This window comes from Podarcis pityusensis (assembly GCF_964106645.2).
Source record: "Podarcis pityusensis genome assembly, chromosome: 17".
NCBI classification, from domain to species: domain Eukaryota; kingdom Metazoa; phylum Chordata; class Lepidosauria; order Squamata; family Lacertidae; genus Podarcis; species Podarcis pityusensis.
The window spans coordinates 9,614,271-9,632,560 of NC_138042.1; the positions used below are offsets into that span (position 1 = coordinate 9,614,271).

Below are 18,290 nucleotides of genomic sequence, written 5' to 3' on the forward strand. Positions count from 1 at the left end.
TCCGGCTGCAGGGCAGTGCTGCGTGTATTGGAACTCTGGCTGCAGCATCACCCTGGGGATTTCTGGGAGCCCCCCCAGCATCCCAACCTGCAGAGAACCTTGAGCTTCTTGCACCAATCTGCTCGTGACTCCCCAGCGCTTGCTCTGGCAGAGGGGCTGTGGCGGTCCCACAAAGACAACGAGGAGGAGGAGCGCAGGAGGGCAGGTGCTGCTGAGGCAGAAGGTAAGGATTTCTCCTGCCCTGAGGACATGACGGCCCAGAGCAGACGGCCTCCGAAAGTTTGTGGCTCAAGTCTAGCCCCCGTCCCCACCCATGACCTCAGCTCCTCAGCCACATGCAATTGTCCTCAGGGCCATCCTATTCAGCCTATTAGATGGCATGTCTGCATTATAATAATAATAATAATAATAATAATAATAATATAATAATAATAATAATAATAATAATAATAATAATAATTATTATTATTATTATTTATTATTATTTATATCCCGCCCATTTGGCTGGGTTTCCCCAGCCACTCTGGGCGGCTCCCAACTGAATATTAAAAACACAGTACAGCATTAAACATTAAAAACGTCCCTAAACAGGGTTTGCTTCAGATGTCTTTTGAAAGTCAGATTTCCTTGACATCTGGCGGGAGGGTGTTCCACAGGGCGGGTGCCACTACCGAGAAGGCCCTCTGCCTGGTTCCCTGTAACTTCACTTCTTGCAGTGAGGGAACTGCCAGAAGGCCCTCGGAGCTGGACCTCAGTGTCCGGGCTTCTTCAGGTATACTGGGCCGAGGTCATTTAGGTCAGCACCAACACTTTGAATTGTGCTCGGAAACATACTGGGAGCCAATGCAGGTCTCTCAGGACCAGTGTTATATGGTCTCGGCGGCCGCCCCCAGTCACCAGTCTTGCTGCCACATTAGCCAGCTATCCTATATGCTGGAGCCCATGACTATTTGGTGTCCTCTTGGCAGCCTGTCTGTGGGCGTGTGGGTGTGCATGCCAAAAGCAAAACCATCTCAAAAGCAAAATTAGCCCTGGGCTGCCTCTCACTGCATGTTTCTACCCTGCAACACTCACTTGGTCCAATTCACCATCAGGACCACCATCTCCAGTTATCTGAAAATCTAAATTCTATGATGGGGGAAAAGAAAAGAAAAGAAAAGAAACCAAATAGCATCGAGACCTTTAATGTGCTGTCACAAAACTGACTTTTCTAAGGGGATCGTCTGCTCTCTCTCTTTTTCTCTCCAGAAGTCCAGTTTAGATTATTAAATACAGTGGTACCTCAGGTTACATACGCTCCAGGTTACAGACTCCGCTAACCCAGAAATAGTGCTTCAGGTTAAGAACTTTGCTTCAGGATGAGAACAGAAATTGTGCTCTGGCGGTGCGGCGGTGGCAGGAGGCCCCATTAGCTAAAGTGGTGCTTCAGGTTAAGAACAGTTTCAGGTTAAGAACGGACCTCCGGAATGAATTAAGTCCTTAACCCGAGGTACCACTGTAGAAAGCAAACAGACTTGGTCAACAGATTCCACCATGAGCTCTCAAATCAAAGGTGTTGTAGGAACCAACCCAATCTTATCACATGTATCATTCCAGTTGGGTAAAGGCTGGTCTGTATAGACCAAGAGCAATCGGTGGGCGCACAGGTGACCTTTAACCTTTCTAACCTTTAAACCTACTTAGCTCAAGCTTCTTCCTCTGGTGAAAATAGTGCCATTATCCACATGGTGCAAAATGAGGTAGTATCATTTTGAACGGTATACTTCACACTGCAGGTGGGAAGGGTGTTGTCCTATATTTGAATGCTTCCTCACATAAAAAGCTCCCTGTATATAGCAAACAAGAATTGTGTCTCTGATGTGCTAGTGTATCACATGCAGAGAGGTTATTTTTACATTGGGGAACATTAAAAAATACGGATTTAGAAGGCGATTGGGCCGGATCCGGCCCCTGGGCCTTAGTTTGCCTACCCATGCCTAAGAGAGACACTCCAAAAATTGTCAGTTTCCTTAGGACAGTTTGCTCCATTGGGTTTTATATCTTCGGAACAACAGAAGATGTTTTATTGTGTTTTCAGTATTTTGTTGAGAGTTGCCCAGAGTTGCTGGGGCAACGCAGTCAGATGAGCAGCATATAAATAAAATAATCATAATAATAGTTATTGCTGTTGTTGTCAGAATTTTCTGCATGTACTGGATCATGCCTCCCCTTGATCATGTGGTATTTACGGTATAGACTTTTTGGGGAGGGGAGGGATGTTTCGTAAGCCACATCAGATTTTGCTGCAGGTTTTGAGATCTGTCAGTGATGCACTTTCTGGTACGGGTTTGATTGTAGAAGCAAGTCAAGAAGTCACCTGGCAAGGGGATGATCTCTTTAGGGGCCCCGTGGGGCACCTAAGGCTCTCTTGCAATTCTGGGGCTCAGCGCTCAAAGGATGCAAAGCTAGCACATGATCTGTGAGTTGTCCCTGAATTCTGCATAACGTTTTAGGAGATCCTGGGGGAATGCACATTTCTTGGACTAGTGAAAGGACCTCCATACACACAAGTGTGTGGCCCTCTTCTTCCTTCGTCTGGGTTGGGCTTGCGCACACTCACTCAGGTGGCCCTTGTCTCACTGCCCGACAGGAGGGGAACCCACAGGGATGGGGCTGCCACAGGTGATCGGAGAAGCAGCTGGGACAGGTGACTGCGAGGAGACACCAGCCCTCCTGTCCTTCTCGGTGGATGAAGTAGCTGAACAGCTGACCCTGATGGATGCGGTGAGTAAGAGGGGTCAGGGACGGCAAAATGCTTTGGGAAGAAGAAAACATCATTAATGGGGGGAGTGGTGTGGCTCTCGGGCTCTTAAATGTTATTTCCAGCCAGGGTGGATTTGATTTAAATCAAATCAATTTAAATCACTAGTCATTAAGAGTTGATTTAAATCATTTTTTTATGGAAAGACTCATTCTTGCTGGTACAGTCATATCTCGTTACGTGTGCTTCATGTTACGTTCTTTCAAGTTACGTCCCATGGTGACCCGGAAGTACCGGAAAGAGTTACTTCCAGGTTTTGCCGCATGCACAGAAGCACAAAATAACGTCTTGCGCATGCGCAGAAGTGAAGAATCACAACCTGTGCATGCGCAGATGCGCCGCTGCAGGTTGCGCTCTTTTCATGTTGCGAATGGGCCTCCAGAATGGATCCTGTTCGCAACCAGAGGTACCACTGTATAATTTTAATATTTACAACCAGATGAAGATTTCATTTTTTGAATAATAATTTTTCAGAGTACGGTACTTTTCACAGTTATATCAAAAATTACTGATTACTACAAAAATTACTTATTAAAATACATAGACAGATGCTTTTGAAATTATTGTGAGGTTTAGTAAGTTAACTGTTCATATTTGGACAACTTTTCTGCTGTATTTTATTGGAAGGAGAAATATAATCATTTCCTTAATAACAATTCGAACAATTTACGTATTTAACTTAAACAATAACATTATAGCATAAGTATCCATGTTTGTTAACTGATGTGGTTAAACAATTAAAAAAAACTTAGACTGAGTTTTAGCACGCATGAAAAACTTAAAACAAATCCTTATTTCCTGATGAATAGCCTTTGGACTATAATGTAACTTAAATAGAAAACTATCTTTAGAAAGATTTTTCCTCCAAAAGCATTTTATTTTAAAAATCCGATTTAAATCAAAAGAATCCAATTTTTTAAAAAAATAAAAATCCAATTTAAATTTTAAAAATCTGATTTTTAAAATATATTTTCCAGCTATAGGAGTTGAAAGGTAATGGCTCAGAGAGGTGAGTGATAGAAGCCAGGAGTCTGTGACTTAGACCAAGAACAAACCCATTGCAATCAATGGGATTTCAGTCACAACTAAGTATGTCTACGTCTGGATTCCATGCTCTGCCCTTTCCAAAGCCATACCATTTGTGATTGGTCTCTGGTGAAAGGAAACAGGAACTGGATCAGCCTTTATGGTTCAGTGTTGTGCAAAAATATATCACCAAAGCAACTACTCCAGAGAAAGGAGTGTGGACAAGCAAACAAATACATCACAGAAATAAATCACAGAAGAAGTCTTTCCCCCCCCCCCAGTCTTTTTCTTTATAATAATAATAATTTATTATTTATACCCCACCCATCTGGCTGGGTTTCCCCAGACACTCTGGGTGCCTCCCAACAGAATATTAAAAATACAATAAAACATCAAACATTAAAAACTTCCGTATACAGGGCTGCCTTTAGGTGTCTTCTAAAAGTTATATAAATCATTATTTCCTTGACATCTGACTGGAGGTCATTGCACAGGCGGGTGCCTCTACCGGGAAGGCCCTCTGCCTGGTTCCCTGTAACCTCACTTCTCGCAGTGAGGGAACTGCCAGAAGGCCCTCAGAGCTGGACCTTAATGTCCAGGCTGAATGATGGGGGTGGAGACGATCCTTCAGGTATACTGGGCCGAAGCTGTTTAGGGCTTTAAAGGTCAGCACCAACACTTCAGTCAATTGTGCATTAGCAGAAGCAACATCAACTTGTAAATCAACATCTGGACGCTGTTCCAATATAACCAGCATTTCTTCCCACAGGGGATTTAATCATCGAGCTGTACAGTAGAGTCTAGACAATGTACAATTGATAGTTTAGAGAAATGAACAAATCTGTCCCTCTGCGCATTTCTCCCATTGTAGCACCCTTCTTGTGGTTAACGCTTAGCTGGAATGAAATATTCAACGCAGCAATAGAGAAATTAAAATAATAATTTATTTGTCAGACAAATAAATGAGAGACACAGTGGTATATGGATACCAAAGCTCTGCCCACTCCAGCCCTGATGGCCAGCACTTATATTTCCTCAGCCCAGCCCCCTTGCTCCTCCTTTGGCTGCCTCTGTCCAATCAGCCTGGTTGAAATTCCTATTGGCTGTTTGCTAGAACCAATCATAAAAGATACACCCATTTCCTATTACCTTTTATGGGAGACAAAGAGCTATATTTCCTTCTATCCATAAATGGCAGACAAGTAGCCATATATCTTACATTTGCCTCGACCAGGCACCTTAATTACCAGATAACCTTTTTGCCCTATTGCCCTATTGCCCTATTCACTCCAAAACAGAGGGCTAATGGTTCTAATTTTATCTTAAACAGAGATCTTGGGTTCACCTTCTCACACACCATCAATGAAATAAGAATCTAACATAAGAATCTAACATTTCTTACTTTCTAAATCCTTTGCATAATTACATTTAAGCCAATATATTTCATACATAACGTAGATAGATTTTTAGAAGGAAAGGCCTTTTCAAAGTAAAAAGGAACTTTAATAAAAACAGTTTCGAAAGCAGCCTCTTTAGTTTACAACTCCTTTTCCTAGCCAGCTGCTGTTCCTATTAGCTCTTGCCCTTTAACCTTATGAAAATATGGCTCGAGTCTTCTGTTAAACAATAAAACTTACTATTTACCAACTCTTAATTGTGTCTTTGCAGCTTGATTGTATTCTGTAATTTGTATGGTCAGTGTGACCTTTTGCTCCCAGCCTGTAATTTCCTTTTACAACCCTGAAGCACTGCTATAGATCAGAGGGGCCCTTGATCAAGAAGATAAACATCTGCCAAAGTACTCAGCCAGCTGGTTTCTCTCTGGCATGAGAGATACAAACATTTGCAAATATATTTTTAAAGCTCATTTTAAAATGCAGGTCTTGATCAGATGCCTCACCATAGAAAGAGGCTATAAAGCCTTCTATTTGCTAACCTTCCTAACAGTGCCAGTATATCACTTCCCTGCATATTGTGACGTGGGTGAGGCTGTGGTATAAACCAATGTGCCTCTTGGGTTTGCCGATCAGAAGGTCGGTGGTTCGAATCCCCTCAACGGGGTGAGCTCCCCTTGCTCTGTCCCAGCTCCTGCCAACCTAGCAGTTCGAAAGCATGCCAGTGCAAGTAGATAAATAGGGACCACTGTGGTGGGAAGGTAAACAGCATTTCCATGTGCTCTGGTTTCCGTCACGGTGTCCTGTTGCGCCAGAAGCGTTTTAGTCATGCTGTCCACATGACCCGGAAAGCTGTCTGTGGACAAACGCTGGCTCCCTCGGCCTGAAAGCGAGATTAGCACCACAACCCCATAGTCGCCTTTGACTGGACTTAACCATCCAGGGGTCCTTTACCTTTACCTTTTACCCTGTATATTGTTTATAGTTCAATGGTAGAGAGTTGACTTTGAATCTTGGAGATCTGATCCAAGATCCAAAGCCATTGTGGTGTCGTGGTTAAGAGCGGTAGTCTCGTAATCTGGGGAACTGGGTTCGCGCCTCCGCCTCCTCCACATGCAGCTGCTGGGTGACCTTGGGCCAGTCACACTTCTTTGAAGTCTCTCAGCCCCACTCGCCTCGCAGAGTGTTTGTTGTGGAGGAGGAAGGGAAAGGAGAATGTTAGCCGCTTTGAGACTCCTGAAGGGGAGTGAAAGGCGGGATATCAAATCCAAACTCCTCCTCCTCTTCTTCTTCTTCTTCTTCTTCTTCTTCTTCTTCTTCTGCAGTGGTTGCACTGAGTGGCATTGGGGTGGTCTTCTCTCTCATCCTCCCTCTCATTCTCCTTCCCCAGGAACTCTTCCGAGCAGTGCTGCCCTTCCACTGCCTGGGCTGCGTGTGGTCGCAACGAGACAAGAAGGAGAATCAGCACATGGCTCCCAGTGTCCGAGCCACTGTGGCCCAGTTCAATGCAGTCACTAGCTGTGTCATTGCATCTGTACTGGGAGACCTGACTCTGCGCTTTCCCCAGCGGGCACACCTGCTAGAGAAATGGATCGACATTGCCCAGGTAAGAGCTTCTGTGTCCAGTGAGCTAGCTGGCCTTAGTTTTCCTTGTTTCCTTAGCCCTGCCTCTACAGTGGTACCTTGGTTCTCAAGCTTAATCCATTCCAGAAGTCCGTTCCAAAACCAAAGTTTTCCAAAACTAAGGCACGCTTTCCCATAGAAGGTAATGCAAAATGGATTAATCTGTTCCAGACTTTCAAAAACAATCCCTAACACAGCAATTTAACATGAATTTTATTATCTAATGAGACCATTGATCCATAAAATGAAAGCAGTAAACAATGTACTGCAGTCACACAATCAATCAATCAATCAATCAATCAATCGTTGAACTGGGTTCCACACAGTCTCAAAAAGAAAAACAAAGAGCCGCAAAAACTAAAACGCAAAATAAATAGCAAAAACAGACAGACCTCAGCGTAACACTCGAAACAGAAGTGTGGCACTCAAAATGAAGCACGTTCAGCTTCCGAAAAGAGTTCCCAAACTGGAACACTTACTTCCTGGTTTACAGTGTTTGGGTTCCAAGTTGTTTGAGTACCAAGGCGTTTGAGATTCAAGGTACCACTGTACTCCTGTCGGCACACAAACCAACATATGGGATTGTACCTCCAGCCAGCTCACTGGTTCTCCACAATTTGTGAATATTACAAAAATGGGCCTACGTAATAGCTGCACAAGCCAAAGGCACAGACCCCCTCAACTTTTCATTGCAAAAGTAACAGACACGCTGACAATGTAAACTTATGATGATATATCAAAATATAGCCAAAACAAGTGGCATTAAAGTGAGGAACGGTAATGGATTTGAAGAATGTTTAATTATCATCTGCCTTCTAACTGATCTGTCAGTTTAATTGAATGTAAATACATGTGTACCTTATCAAAACCTCAGTACTGTGGGGGTTGAGGGTTGAGATACTGACAAGTGCAAGATTACGTGACTTTCTTTTACTAAATAAAAGCTGCCAGCTATTGTTAGAAGATAAGGTCTTCTTTCTTCTGCATTGTGGTAATAGCCTGCACAATGGCCATGTTTTCTCTTGAGTCACAGTCCACACGTCAAAAATGCTTTGATTATCAACTAAATGAATCAAAAGCTTGCAGCCTTACTCAAAATGCAGCAATTGCTTTGCAGTTAAATCTTTAATCAATCCAATCGCTAGCGTTAAATCCTACCCCTTTCTTACTGAAATATTTGTCATTTCCCCACTCCCAATTCCCAAAATGGTACGCCTGCCCTCCAGCGATGTCGGGCCCTCCGGAATTTCTCCTCGCTGCATGCCATCCTCTCTGCCCTACAGTCTAACTCCATCTACCGACTGAAGCGGACGTGGGCTGCTGTACACAGGTGAGGTTTTTGGTGGCACCATTTTTCCCTAGAAGAAAAGCCCTGGTTAAAAGTGTGGCGCTTTTTTCCCTTTAACCATCTTTGTAAGAATGGATTCCAAATATCATTGAATTTGTCCATGGCAAGCCTGCATTTATATACAGGTTGTTCATATGTTGCGAGTTTCTATAAGTCTTCAATCATAGAAGGGAGCTGCATTTTTATTTTTCCAATTCATTGGTATCAGACTTTTTGCTGTGGTCAGGGCACGGAGAGTCCACTCGTATTGTCCTTTTGTGGGGTTCCATGTGCTGAGTGTATAATTCAAGAGGATATTTTGCTCTGTAAATGTAAGGTTGTTCCGTACAGTTCTGTTGATGGTTTCAGTTACCTTCTGCCCAAAATCTTTCAATATAGGACAATGAAAAAACATGTTTTAGAGAAGCATTATCCCTGTTGCATCACCAACAGTTAGATACCTTAGATAGCCCTTTTTTAAAACAAACATAATGGGGTCCACTATATTATAAATATTATTTTTTTGTTGTATGAGCCTCAATTTAAGGTCCAGAGGCACCTTTGCTATAGCAGTTAAAACAGTTTCCCACTGTGTCGCACTTACTGTAAGCACCTTTTCCCCCCCTAAAAGAAAAGCATTGAAAAAGGGTTAGGGTAAAGGCTGGGTAAAGTAGGCCACAGTAGACTCTTGCTTCTCTTTGGAGAGAAACCACAGGGCTCTGGCAGGTTCAAGGATCGTCCCCAACCAGGACTGGGGAAGAGTTTTGCCTGCGACCCCAGAGAGCTCCTGACAGTCTTTTTCTTTTCAAACAAGATTTTTATGAAAGCTTTTACATAATACAGCAGGATAAAAGAAACTACAGTGGTACCTTGGTTTGCATACGTCTTGGTTTGCTTACATTTTGGATTACAAACACGTCAAACCCGGAAGTGTGTGTCCTGGTTTGCAACCTATTTTTGGATTACGAACAAAATTTTTTGGAGGCCCCACTGGCGAAAGCACGCCTTGGGTTACAACCTGTTTTGGTTTACAAACAGACCTCTGGAACGGATTATGGTTGTAAACCAAGGTACCACTGTAATCTAAATGAAAACCCAAACAGAGAGAGATGAGCTCCTGCCAGTCTCAGTTGGTGGTTTCAGTTGACACAAGCCTATGCTTGGAAAATTAAGCAGAATGAAATGGCCGCCTAAGGCCAGCTGTTTTTCCGGAGTCCTACAAATTTTCTTCTCTCTCGGAGGACAGAGCTTTTTGTGCCACACAGCCTGACCTGTGCTAGTCTGTAGGGGCAGCTTTAGGGCAGCGTGACCGGTTCCCCCACTCGGGCCCCAAGCTAAGGGGGGGCACCGCAGGGCATCACAACTATGACATAGTACACATGCAAAACAGGAGACAAGAGGCGGGAGTGTCACATTTTAGCCTTGCACAGGGCGCCACTGAGATTTGAAAGACCTGCTAGCCTGCTGCCCTTTTTCCACCACAAAGGATGCTCTGTTGCAGCCACTGCTAAAAAAAGATTCAGCTTCCAGTCCAGTCAGTCTTCTGGAGGTGTGTTTGTGCAACTGTCTTTGCCCTTTGCCTCAGGCTGCAAAACAGCTTGGACTGGCTGTGGCCTCTTGCACTGACCCCTGTGCCAGGGAGCTGCATAAACTGAGCCTGACTTCTCTCCCAGGGACACCAGGGGCTCCTTCCGAAAGCTCTCGCAGATCTTCTCCGAAGACAACAATTACTTGAAGTGCCGAGAAATCTTGCTGCAGGTAGCAGAACTGTGTCGTTTGAGAGGAAGAGGAGAGCAATGTTGTGTGTGCTGTGTGTTTTTTTATGCAGGATAATGTGCTCAGAAGGATGTACAGTGGACACTCGGGTTGCGAACGTGATCTGTGCAGGAGGCACGTTCGCAACCCGCAACACCGTGTCTGCGCACGCACGGATTGCAATTTGGTGCTTCTGCGCATGCGTGACCGCCAAAACCCGGAAGTAACCCGCTCCGGTACTTCCAGTTTTCGGTGGGTCCATAACCCGAAAAAATGCAACCTGAGGCGTCTGTAACCCGAGGTATAACTGTAATGTATTGTCCAGTGTTGTCAGGATCAGGAGAGTGTTCAATAGCCCGGGGCATAGGAGCCAACTCCTTGGGGCCAAGGTCCTCCTCTCCCCCAAAAATATTTGTGATTTCTCTGAGGTGGAGTGGGGACTTGAGCAGGGGCGTAGCAAAGGAGGTGTGGTGGGTGCGGTCCATCCTGGGTGTCCCAGCTGAGGGGGGTGACAAAATGGTGGGCGGCACTCACCGCGGGGCCTGCAGCACGCCTGAGCTACATCTCTCTCCTGGGAGTGACGCACTGGCTTGAGCGCCTGCAGACTCCCTGCTGCCCCAAACAGTCCGCCCATTGCCTTCCCCTCAGCTGTATGGTGGCTGAGTGGAAGGAGGCAGGCAGACTCCTCAGAGGCCCTGCGGTGCCTCCGTGGGTGACTGGCCCTGCTCCCAGGCACAGGGCCCGTGCCTCCCCAGGCGCCCGATCGGCTTGCTCCGCCGCTGGACTTGAGGATAGTTGCCATAATAATAATAATAAATTTTTATTTATATCCCACCCTCCCCAGCCAAAGCTGGGCTCATGGCAGCTAACAACAATAAAATAATACAACCTTCTAAAATCATTTCATTATAAAATTAATTCAAATCAAATTGATGGCAACCATTGGGCTAGAGTTCTGTGAAGACTGCCAAAGGAGGGAGTCAGGCTGTGCCCTGGCCAAAGGCCTGGTGGAACAGCTCTGTCTTGCAGGCCCTTTGGAAAGATGTCAAGTCCCGCAGGGCCCTAGTCTCTTGTGGCAGAGCGTTCCACCAGATCGGGGCCACAGCCGAAAAAGCCCTGGCTCTGGTTGAGGCCAGCCTAACCTCTCTGTGGCCTGGGACCTCCAAGATGTTTTTGTTTGAAGACCGTAAGGTCCTCTGTGGGACATACCAGGAGCGGCGGTCCTGTAGGTACGAGGGTCCTAGGCCGTATAGGGCTTTAGAGGTTAAAACCAGCACCTTAAACCTGATCCTGTACTCCACCGGGAGCCAGTGCAACTGGTATAGCCATGTTGTGTTAAGTGTTACCCAGGGGCATTAAGTCACCATGTTTGGAGCAGGGAAAGTGTAAATGCTCTGTTCAGTGTGAGCTACAATTGCCCTGGGTGCAACCTCTTTTGGTTCAGGGGCTGCAGCAACAAGAGGCACCTGCTGAAATGCCCCAAAGCCTTTGAGTTCTTAGATTAGCCCCTGTTAGGAGGGTCAGTTCTGTACAGTTGGATCAAGGTACATTGGACATCAGTTGAGTTTATCCTGCAGCCTTTCTCTCTGTCTCTCGCAGGAAGGAGGTATACAGGGCTCCAGTGACGGATGGAACAGCACACAACCCCCAGCTGGGGCATCTCCAAAGGTGAAGCATCAGACCAGGGTAGTGGTGAGAGCCATCTTGCCCCCCCCTCAGCCAGCTGTCCATCCACTCTGAGGGAAATATGTGGGAATGTTCAGGGTGGCAGGAGAGGATATATTGTTTATTGATATCCTTCCTAACTTGCGCTAGCAAGTTCCTTTATGTAGCAGAATTACATTCCCCCTTTTTTATATGCACAGCAGATAGCTGGTTGCAGGCTTGTGTGAGCCTCTCACTATTGCACAATTCAATCTGATACAGATTGAATTGTACATTCTTGGTAATCCCCTTGAATCCCTCTTTAAAGAATAAAGATGCCACAATCTTATTCAAAGTCAATAAAAGAAGCTTACTCGTATCAGTTCACAGTTGGATTCCTGAAGGCAGACTTACTGTATTTTTTGCACCATAACACTCACTTTTTTCCTCCTAGAAAGTAAGGGGAAATGTCTGTGCGTGTTATGGAGCGAATGCCTACGGGTGGCGGGGGGATCTGCTGCAGTCGTGAGCAGAGGATCCATGGTTCCCCTTCCTTCCCTCCTCCGTGGCTCGCTTTGAAACAGCAAAGCGGGAGAAGAGCCACTGAGTGGGGAGGAGAGAGGGACAGAGAGCCTGCTTGCTTTAAGGGAGCAAAGCGGGAGAGAAGAGGAGCCTTCTCCCCTTATACCCCTCTTCTTCATTATTAGCAGCATCCTTCTCTACCCACCCCAAGCGTGCTCCTTGTCCCTTGAGTGCTTTTCCTTCCCTCCCCACTTAAAACGTGGTTACAAAGCACGGATCCACATGGATCCTCAGGATCTTTGCATTGGGTCACCCCAAATTCACCATCAGATCACATAGCATGTCCATGGCTACAGCCTGCACCAAAAAAATCACGCACCCACTGTTGCCTGGGGCCGCAGTGGTGCAAAAACGTGGTTACAAAGCATGGATCCACATGGATCCTCAGGATTTTGCATTGGGCTACTCCAAACTCACTGTCAGATCACATGTCTGTGGCCACAGCATGAACCACAAAAATCATACATCCACTGTTTCGTTTAGAATATTTTTTTTCTTGTTTTCCTCCTCTAAAAACTACGTGCATGTAATTTATCTGGTGCGTGTTATAGAGCGAAAAATACGGTAGTTACAAATATGTACATGTGGATCTACCCCATATGGGGGAATAATCCCAATGCTTCTGCTAGCTGAGAGCTAGCAGAGCAGACCTAGCTAGAAGCTGGTCAAACGAAGAAGGAAGTAAAAAGGAAAAAAAAGGAGGTGTGCTGCTTGACTAGTCCTTTTGTTACCTGGACAGGTTAGGTCATGCCCACCTTCTATCGCATGCAAAAGCAAGGATGCTCCAGCCAGGAGGAACAGGAAGTTGCGACTGGCTGGACCAAACATTCCCTCGCATGTCTTCTCTAGCATTACAAGGAATGTTGTACTTGACTGCCTCTCATGGATCACATCCCACAAAATAAACATAAAGGGGAGGTAAGAAATACATGTTTAATGTACCTCCCTCACACTTTAGATCCTGAAAACCAGACTCTCACCAAAGAATTACCTCCACCAGAGTGTCCACACTCTCCCTCTTGTGTGAAAACACTACTTAAGATTAGTCAAAGGTATGGTTTCAAATTGGATTGGGAATGGCCTATTGAGATTCCTGGATTGCAGGACAGTGGTGCTCAGGATCCTTTCCAAATCGGCAATTCCTTGATTTTACAGTTCTATGAAAGTCTGCACATGACATGTCATCAAATATGACTTTGAAGAAGCGTGATAGAAGAGAAAGGGGAACTTTTTACTTGAGAGAATCACCTCTCACATATGCCACTTGACTGCTTTGATCTGTAGAACTGGCCATGCTGTGTGTGCCTCATAATATTCATTATGCACCCGCAAGAAATCCGTCTTTCAGCGTGGCGGCATCTACCCTTTGGAATTCCCATTTCTCTTAGAAAACTAGAGTTGGAAGGGACCCTGAGGATCATCTATAGTCCAGCTCACTGCTGTGCAGCTGTCCCAGATGGGGATCAAACCGGCAACCTTGGCATTATCAGCACCATACTCTAACAAATGGAGCTATATCATAATTCTGTATCCTGTACCATCTTTGTGTTTTGTTTCAGAGTGAGTGGGGTTAACCCTAAAATTAGTACCTAAAAAAGACCCCCAAAAAAGAACATGGTGCTCTTTTGATTTTTTTTTAGCAAGAGTAGTTGTCAGCTAAAGGTTTAGCTACTCCTCCTAACATTCTCTCCTCCACAATTAGAAATATTTGAGATTTTTACATTATATCTGATAATGCACACATCTACCAATTTAGCAGTCTTCACAGAGATCTTGTTTCAGCTTTGTTTTCACACACACACACAGAGAGAGATTTGCACACATCCGCCTCTTTTGAAATCCCTTGCAGTGAACTTGCTAGTAGGAAGGGAAACCCAACAAACAGTGGAAACCACAGCATCCTTTCCCTTCATTCTGGACACCATTTGCATATTGGTCATATGCATAGCTGTCAACCATCCCTTATTTGGCAGGAAAGTCCCTTATCCCAGCGCTGTGTCCCGCTGCTGTCCCTTATTGATGATGTCCCTTAAATTTCCCGGGTTTCAAAGGAAGCAGCTCCTCTCCCTCCCTCCCTGCCGGCCAGGGAGGAGGGAGGCTCCAACTGTGTTGCTTGGCTGCGTTGCTCACCCAATAAGGAGTCTAGGAACGACTGGGGGGTGGAGCTTGCATGCCTTGTGCCGATCAAATCAGCCGCGTTGCCTGGGGAATCACCTTTGCTCAGCACTTCCCAACGGAGAGGTGACGGTGGTTTTCCTTGCTGCATCCCCTTTGCCGGGTTGCTGCGCTGTGGGAACTACCGCTTGAGGCTTTGTTTGGCTGCCGGCTGGGCTTTCTGCCTTTGGCTCAGAAGGCTCAGAAGTTGAACATACCTGTGCTTGGAAAATCCCTTATTTTGGCTGCTGATGCCTTATTTTCGAGGCTGCTGGTCCCTTATTTTCAAATCTGTAAGTTGACAGCTATGGTCATATTTTGCTAAGGAAGTGTCACCAAATGTTTTAATTTCCCAAGGGAGGGTGGTGCACTGGGCAATCAAAGGGCTTGAGTGCATGAGTCCCATTGTGCTTTGTTGCAGGCTCCCACCATCCCATATCTGGGCACCTTTTTAACTGACCTGATCATGCTGGACACAGCACTACCAGATTTTGTGGAGGTGAGCATCTTGGGGAAGAAGAAGTGGTACGAGAACATCCCTTGTCCTCTTCAGGGCGGCTGAGCATCCTCTGGCAAATGACTTCCTGTTGATCTCTGGCCATTTGGGTTGGGCAGGTGTTCCAGATCAACCCTTCAGGATGGTTCGGGGGTCACGTAACCACTGGTGGAGGAAGGGGGTGCGGTGGGGGTGGCTCGCGCCAGGTGTCATGCCTGAGGGGGGGTGACATCGCTGTGCCACCCCCCTGAGATGCTCACCACACACCCCTGCAGCACCCCCTTGGGACACTTGCCCTGCCCCTGCAGGCAGCTAGCTCCGCCCCTGCAGGTGGTTAGCTCCACCCCTGCAGGTGGCTAGCCCCACCCCCCAGGTGCACAGCATCTGCACAAAACTCAGTTTGTTCAGTGAATGAAGCCTTTGTCTCCTCCTTTGGGGTTTCCAGTACTTTTTTCTGGGGGTACTTAAGGGTAAGGGGGGAACACCACAGAGCCTAGGACTTGCCGATCAGAAGGTCGGCAGTTTGAATCCCCGCGAGGGGTGAGCTCCTGTTGCTCGGTCCCTGCTCCTGCCAACCTAGCAGTTCGAAAGCACGTCAAAGTGCAAGTAGATAAATAGGTACCACTCTGGTGGGAAGGTAATCGGCTTTTCCGTGCCTCTCTGGTTTGCCGGAAGCGGCTTAGTCATGCTGGCCACATAACCCGGAAGCTGTACGCCGGCTCCCTCGGCCAATAAAGCGGGATGGGCGCCGCAACCCCAGAGTCGGTCACAACTGGACCTAATGGTCAGGGGTCCCTTTACCTTTAAGGGTAAGGGAGTACTGGCACTCCCCCCCCCATTAAAAGTGTGACACTTACTGTAATAACTTCATGGTGCGTACCAGCACCTTTTTTCTATAAACAAAAAAGCACTCAGGCTTTTCAAATGCTGGCAGCCACGTGGGGCAGAGGTTTTCAACCTTTTTGAGTCCACAGCTCCCTTGACCAACTCCGTTCTTTCTGCGGCACCCCTGTGGGGCTCAAGAGCCCAGTTATGCCACCCCTTGCCTGCAGAGCTGGCAGCCTCTCACCATTTTCCAAACACCCTCCGTTATAGAGTGTTCCTTCATCCTCCTCTCCTCTCTCCTTGGGAGTCCTCAGGGCAGCTGCTGCCGCTGCCGCTACCTCCCCTGGTCTCTGAGCTGTGCCCCCTGCCCCAAAGAGAGGCATCTCTTCACACTGCCCCATAGGAGCCTGGGAAGCACCTCCTGGGCAGCCCCAGAGGCACCATTCACTTGGGGAGCTTGTAGCCAGGGCTGCTGCAACAAACAGCTGTACAAGCCTTTGGGAGGCAGCGACGTGAGAGGGCATCAGAGGAGGGAGGGAAGGAAAGAGGGACAGAGGTCAGTGTTGCCAGTGGCACCCCTGACCATCTTTCAAGGCATCCCAGGGTGCCCCTGTTTGAAAACCACTGGTGTAGGGTGGTTCAAACATCCCTGCAGTGTGGTTTGTGTCTCCTGGTGTTGCTCACAATCCCTGTCTTATTTTTCAATCCCACAGAGCAACCTCATTAACTTTGAGAAGAGGCGCAAGGTAAATCCAAGGTGGAAAAGCTGGAGGGGGGTGGGTGGGATTCTGCATCTCTTAGCTCATTGCCCAGAGCTGGGAATGGAGAGGAATGATAGGATGTGGAACTGGGAGGAAGAGCACTGCCTTTCAAACCACAGGAATGCAAAATGTGGCTCCACCGCCCACCTCACTGCTATGTCTTTTCCCTCCCAGGAAGCAGTGATCCTCTCCTGGATCTGCCAGCTGCAGGATTCATGTCAAGAGTACCATCTTTGTCCAAACCCATCATTCCGTCTTGCCTTTCACCAGCACCAGCAGCTCTCTGAGGAGCAGAGGTAGGAAAAGGTGTTGGGTTCTCTGCCAAGGAAGAGAATGGTTGATAGTGGGCCAACTAAATAAATGCACAAGCAGAATGACTACTGCTTGTGCAATAGGACTCTCCCTCTTTCCCTCTTGCTGATCTGCTCTGGAGGATTGAGTCCTGTTGCACAAGTGTAAGTTGTTCCAGTTGTGCAAAGTGCTACTTACTCCTGCAGTGATTACAACCTAGGCTCTTGCTGTTGAAAGGCTCTAGTTAGGAGCATTATCAATTGCACCACTTCAGAGTTCAATCAGAGCGTCTTAAATTAAGGCCCAAAGTCCACATTACGAGTGTCCTTGGAGTTGACCACTTTCTCCTTCATTCCATTAAAAGTAACTTTGCGCAACCCTTTGCTGGAACATGACGACTGTATGTGGTGATCGAGTTAATTGTTTCCTCCTTGGACCATTTCCCCCCCTGCTAAAAATCATCCCACCAGTCCACTATTTGCTGTTTACTGTAAAGAGCACCTTTTTGCAGAGGAGGTGTGTTTTTAATGGGAAAATGCTATGAGGAAGGAAGGGTTAACTCCCTCATCCCCACACACTGTGTTTCCAGTCCAGACCAGTGCCGCAGTGCAGCTACTTCTACTGGAAAAGAAAGTTTCCAGTTCTGAGCAAGTTTGTAAAATCTTTCAATAAAGATATCTTTAATAATTTGCACACAGTGCCTCCCTGTCTCCCGCATTCCGCACCAGAGCGAGAGCCAGGTATCAAGACGAACCATGAATGAAGGTCTTTCCTCCCTGTCCCTGGGGGGAATTTGCAAGGATAATTACCCTCCTTGTTTTTTCTTCGCTAAAAATCTCCTGCTGTCATGGGAGCTTTCTCCATTAAGGCAGACAGGAACCGGAAGCCTTATTTTCTAAACAAAGAAACAAACATGTGTATTTAACATTAAGTCCATTTGGTCCTGTGGATTTTATTTGGGGAGCTAAATGATTAACTGATTGCATTTATATCTCACCTTTTCCTCCAAGGCTCTCCCCTATCTGGTTTAATCCTCACAGCAACCCTGTGAGGTAGGTTAGGCAGAGAGGCAGTGACTGGTGAGCTTCATAGCCAAGTGGGCATTTGAACCCTGGTCTCCCACATCCTAGTCAGACACTCTAACCACTGCACCACACTGGCTCCTGGTATCTCCAAAATGCTGTGGTGACAGAGTGGGTTAGGGAATGTCATCTATCTCCTATAGCAAACCTGTTTCCCCACCGGGATAGCAACTCTTCACTTCTCAGATACCTAAAAATGCACAGGGAATGTGCACTAGTCCTCCCCTCCCTCGGCGCCCAAGTTCAAGAGCAAGAACAATCTCCCATCTAAATCCATTCCCCCAAAGTTCACACTGTGGGTTACACAGCTAATTATTCATTTATTGTTATTCATTTATTTATGCCCTGCCTTTTCCCCCTGATGGGACTCAAGGCAGCTTACAGATAAAAATAAGAACCACTAAGAATAAAGAAAAACACACACACACACACACACACACACACACATCCCACATACCAATAATTACAATTATAAACAGCATGGCAACAGTCCTTTCCTTAAAAGTACTCAGCTCCCAACAACCTGTTGG

At 46.5% G+C, this 18,290-nt stretch overlaps 1 protein-coding gene across 4 annotated transcripts in view; it reads left to right on the forward strand.

Moving 5' to 3' along the window:
* RGL3 (ral guanine nucleotide dissociation stimulator like 3) overlaps positions 1 to 18,290 on the forward strand; it is a 40,611-nt gene that overhangs the window by 13,145 nt on the left and 9,176 nt on the right. For 3 of the 4 annotated variants that reach the window (XM_080988111.1, XM_080988112.1, XM_080988114.1), the window contains 9 exons: positions 12 to 223; positions 2,630 to 2,763; positions 6,611 to 6,826; positions 8,070 to 8,173; positions 9,844 to 9,928; positions 11,525 to 11,593; positions 14,727 to 14,804; positions 16,340 to 16,372; positions 16,562 to 16,683. In XM_080988111.1, coding sequence (XP_080844237.1) covers positions 12 to 223; positions 2,630 to 2,763; positions 6,611 to 6,826; positions 8,070 to 8,173; positions 9,844 to 9,928; positions 11,525 to 11,593; positions 14,727 to 14,804; positions 16,340 to 16,372; positions 16,562 to 16,683 — 1,053 coding nt within the window. The remainder of the gene's footprint in view (positions 1 to 11; positions 224 to 2,629; positions 2,764 to 6,610; positions 6,827 to 8,069; positions 8,174 to 9,843; positions 9,929 to 11,524; positions 11,594 to 14,726; positions 14,805 to 16,339; positions 16,373 to 16,561; positions 16,684 to 18,290) is intronic. The other variant, XM_080988113.1, reaches the window with a different exon arrangement.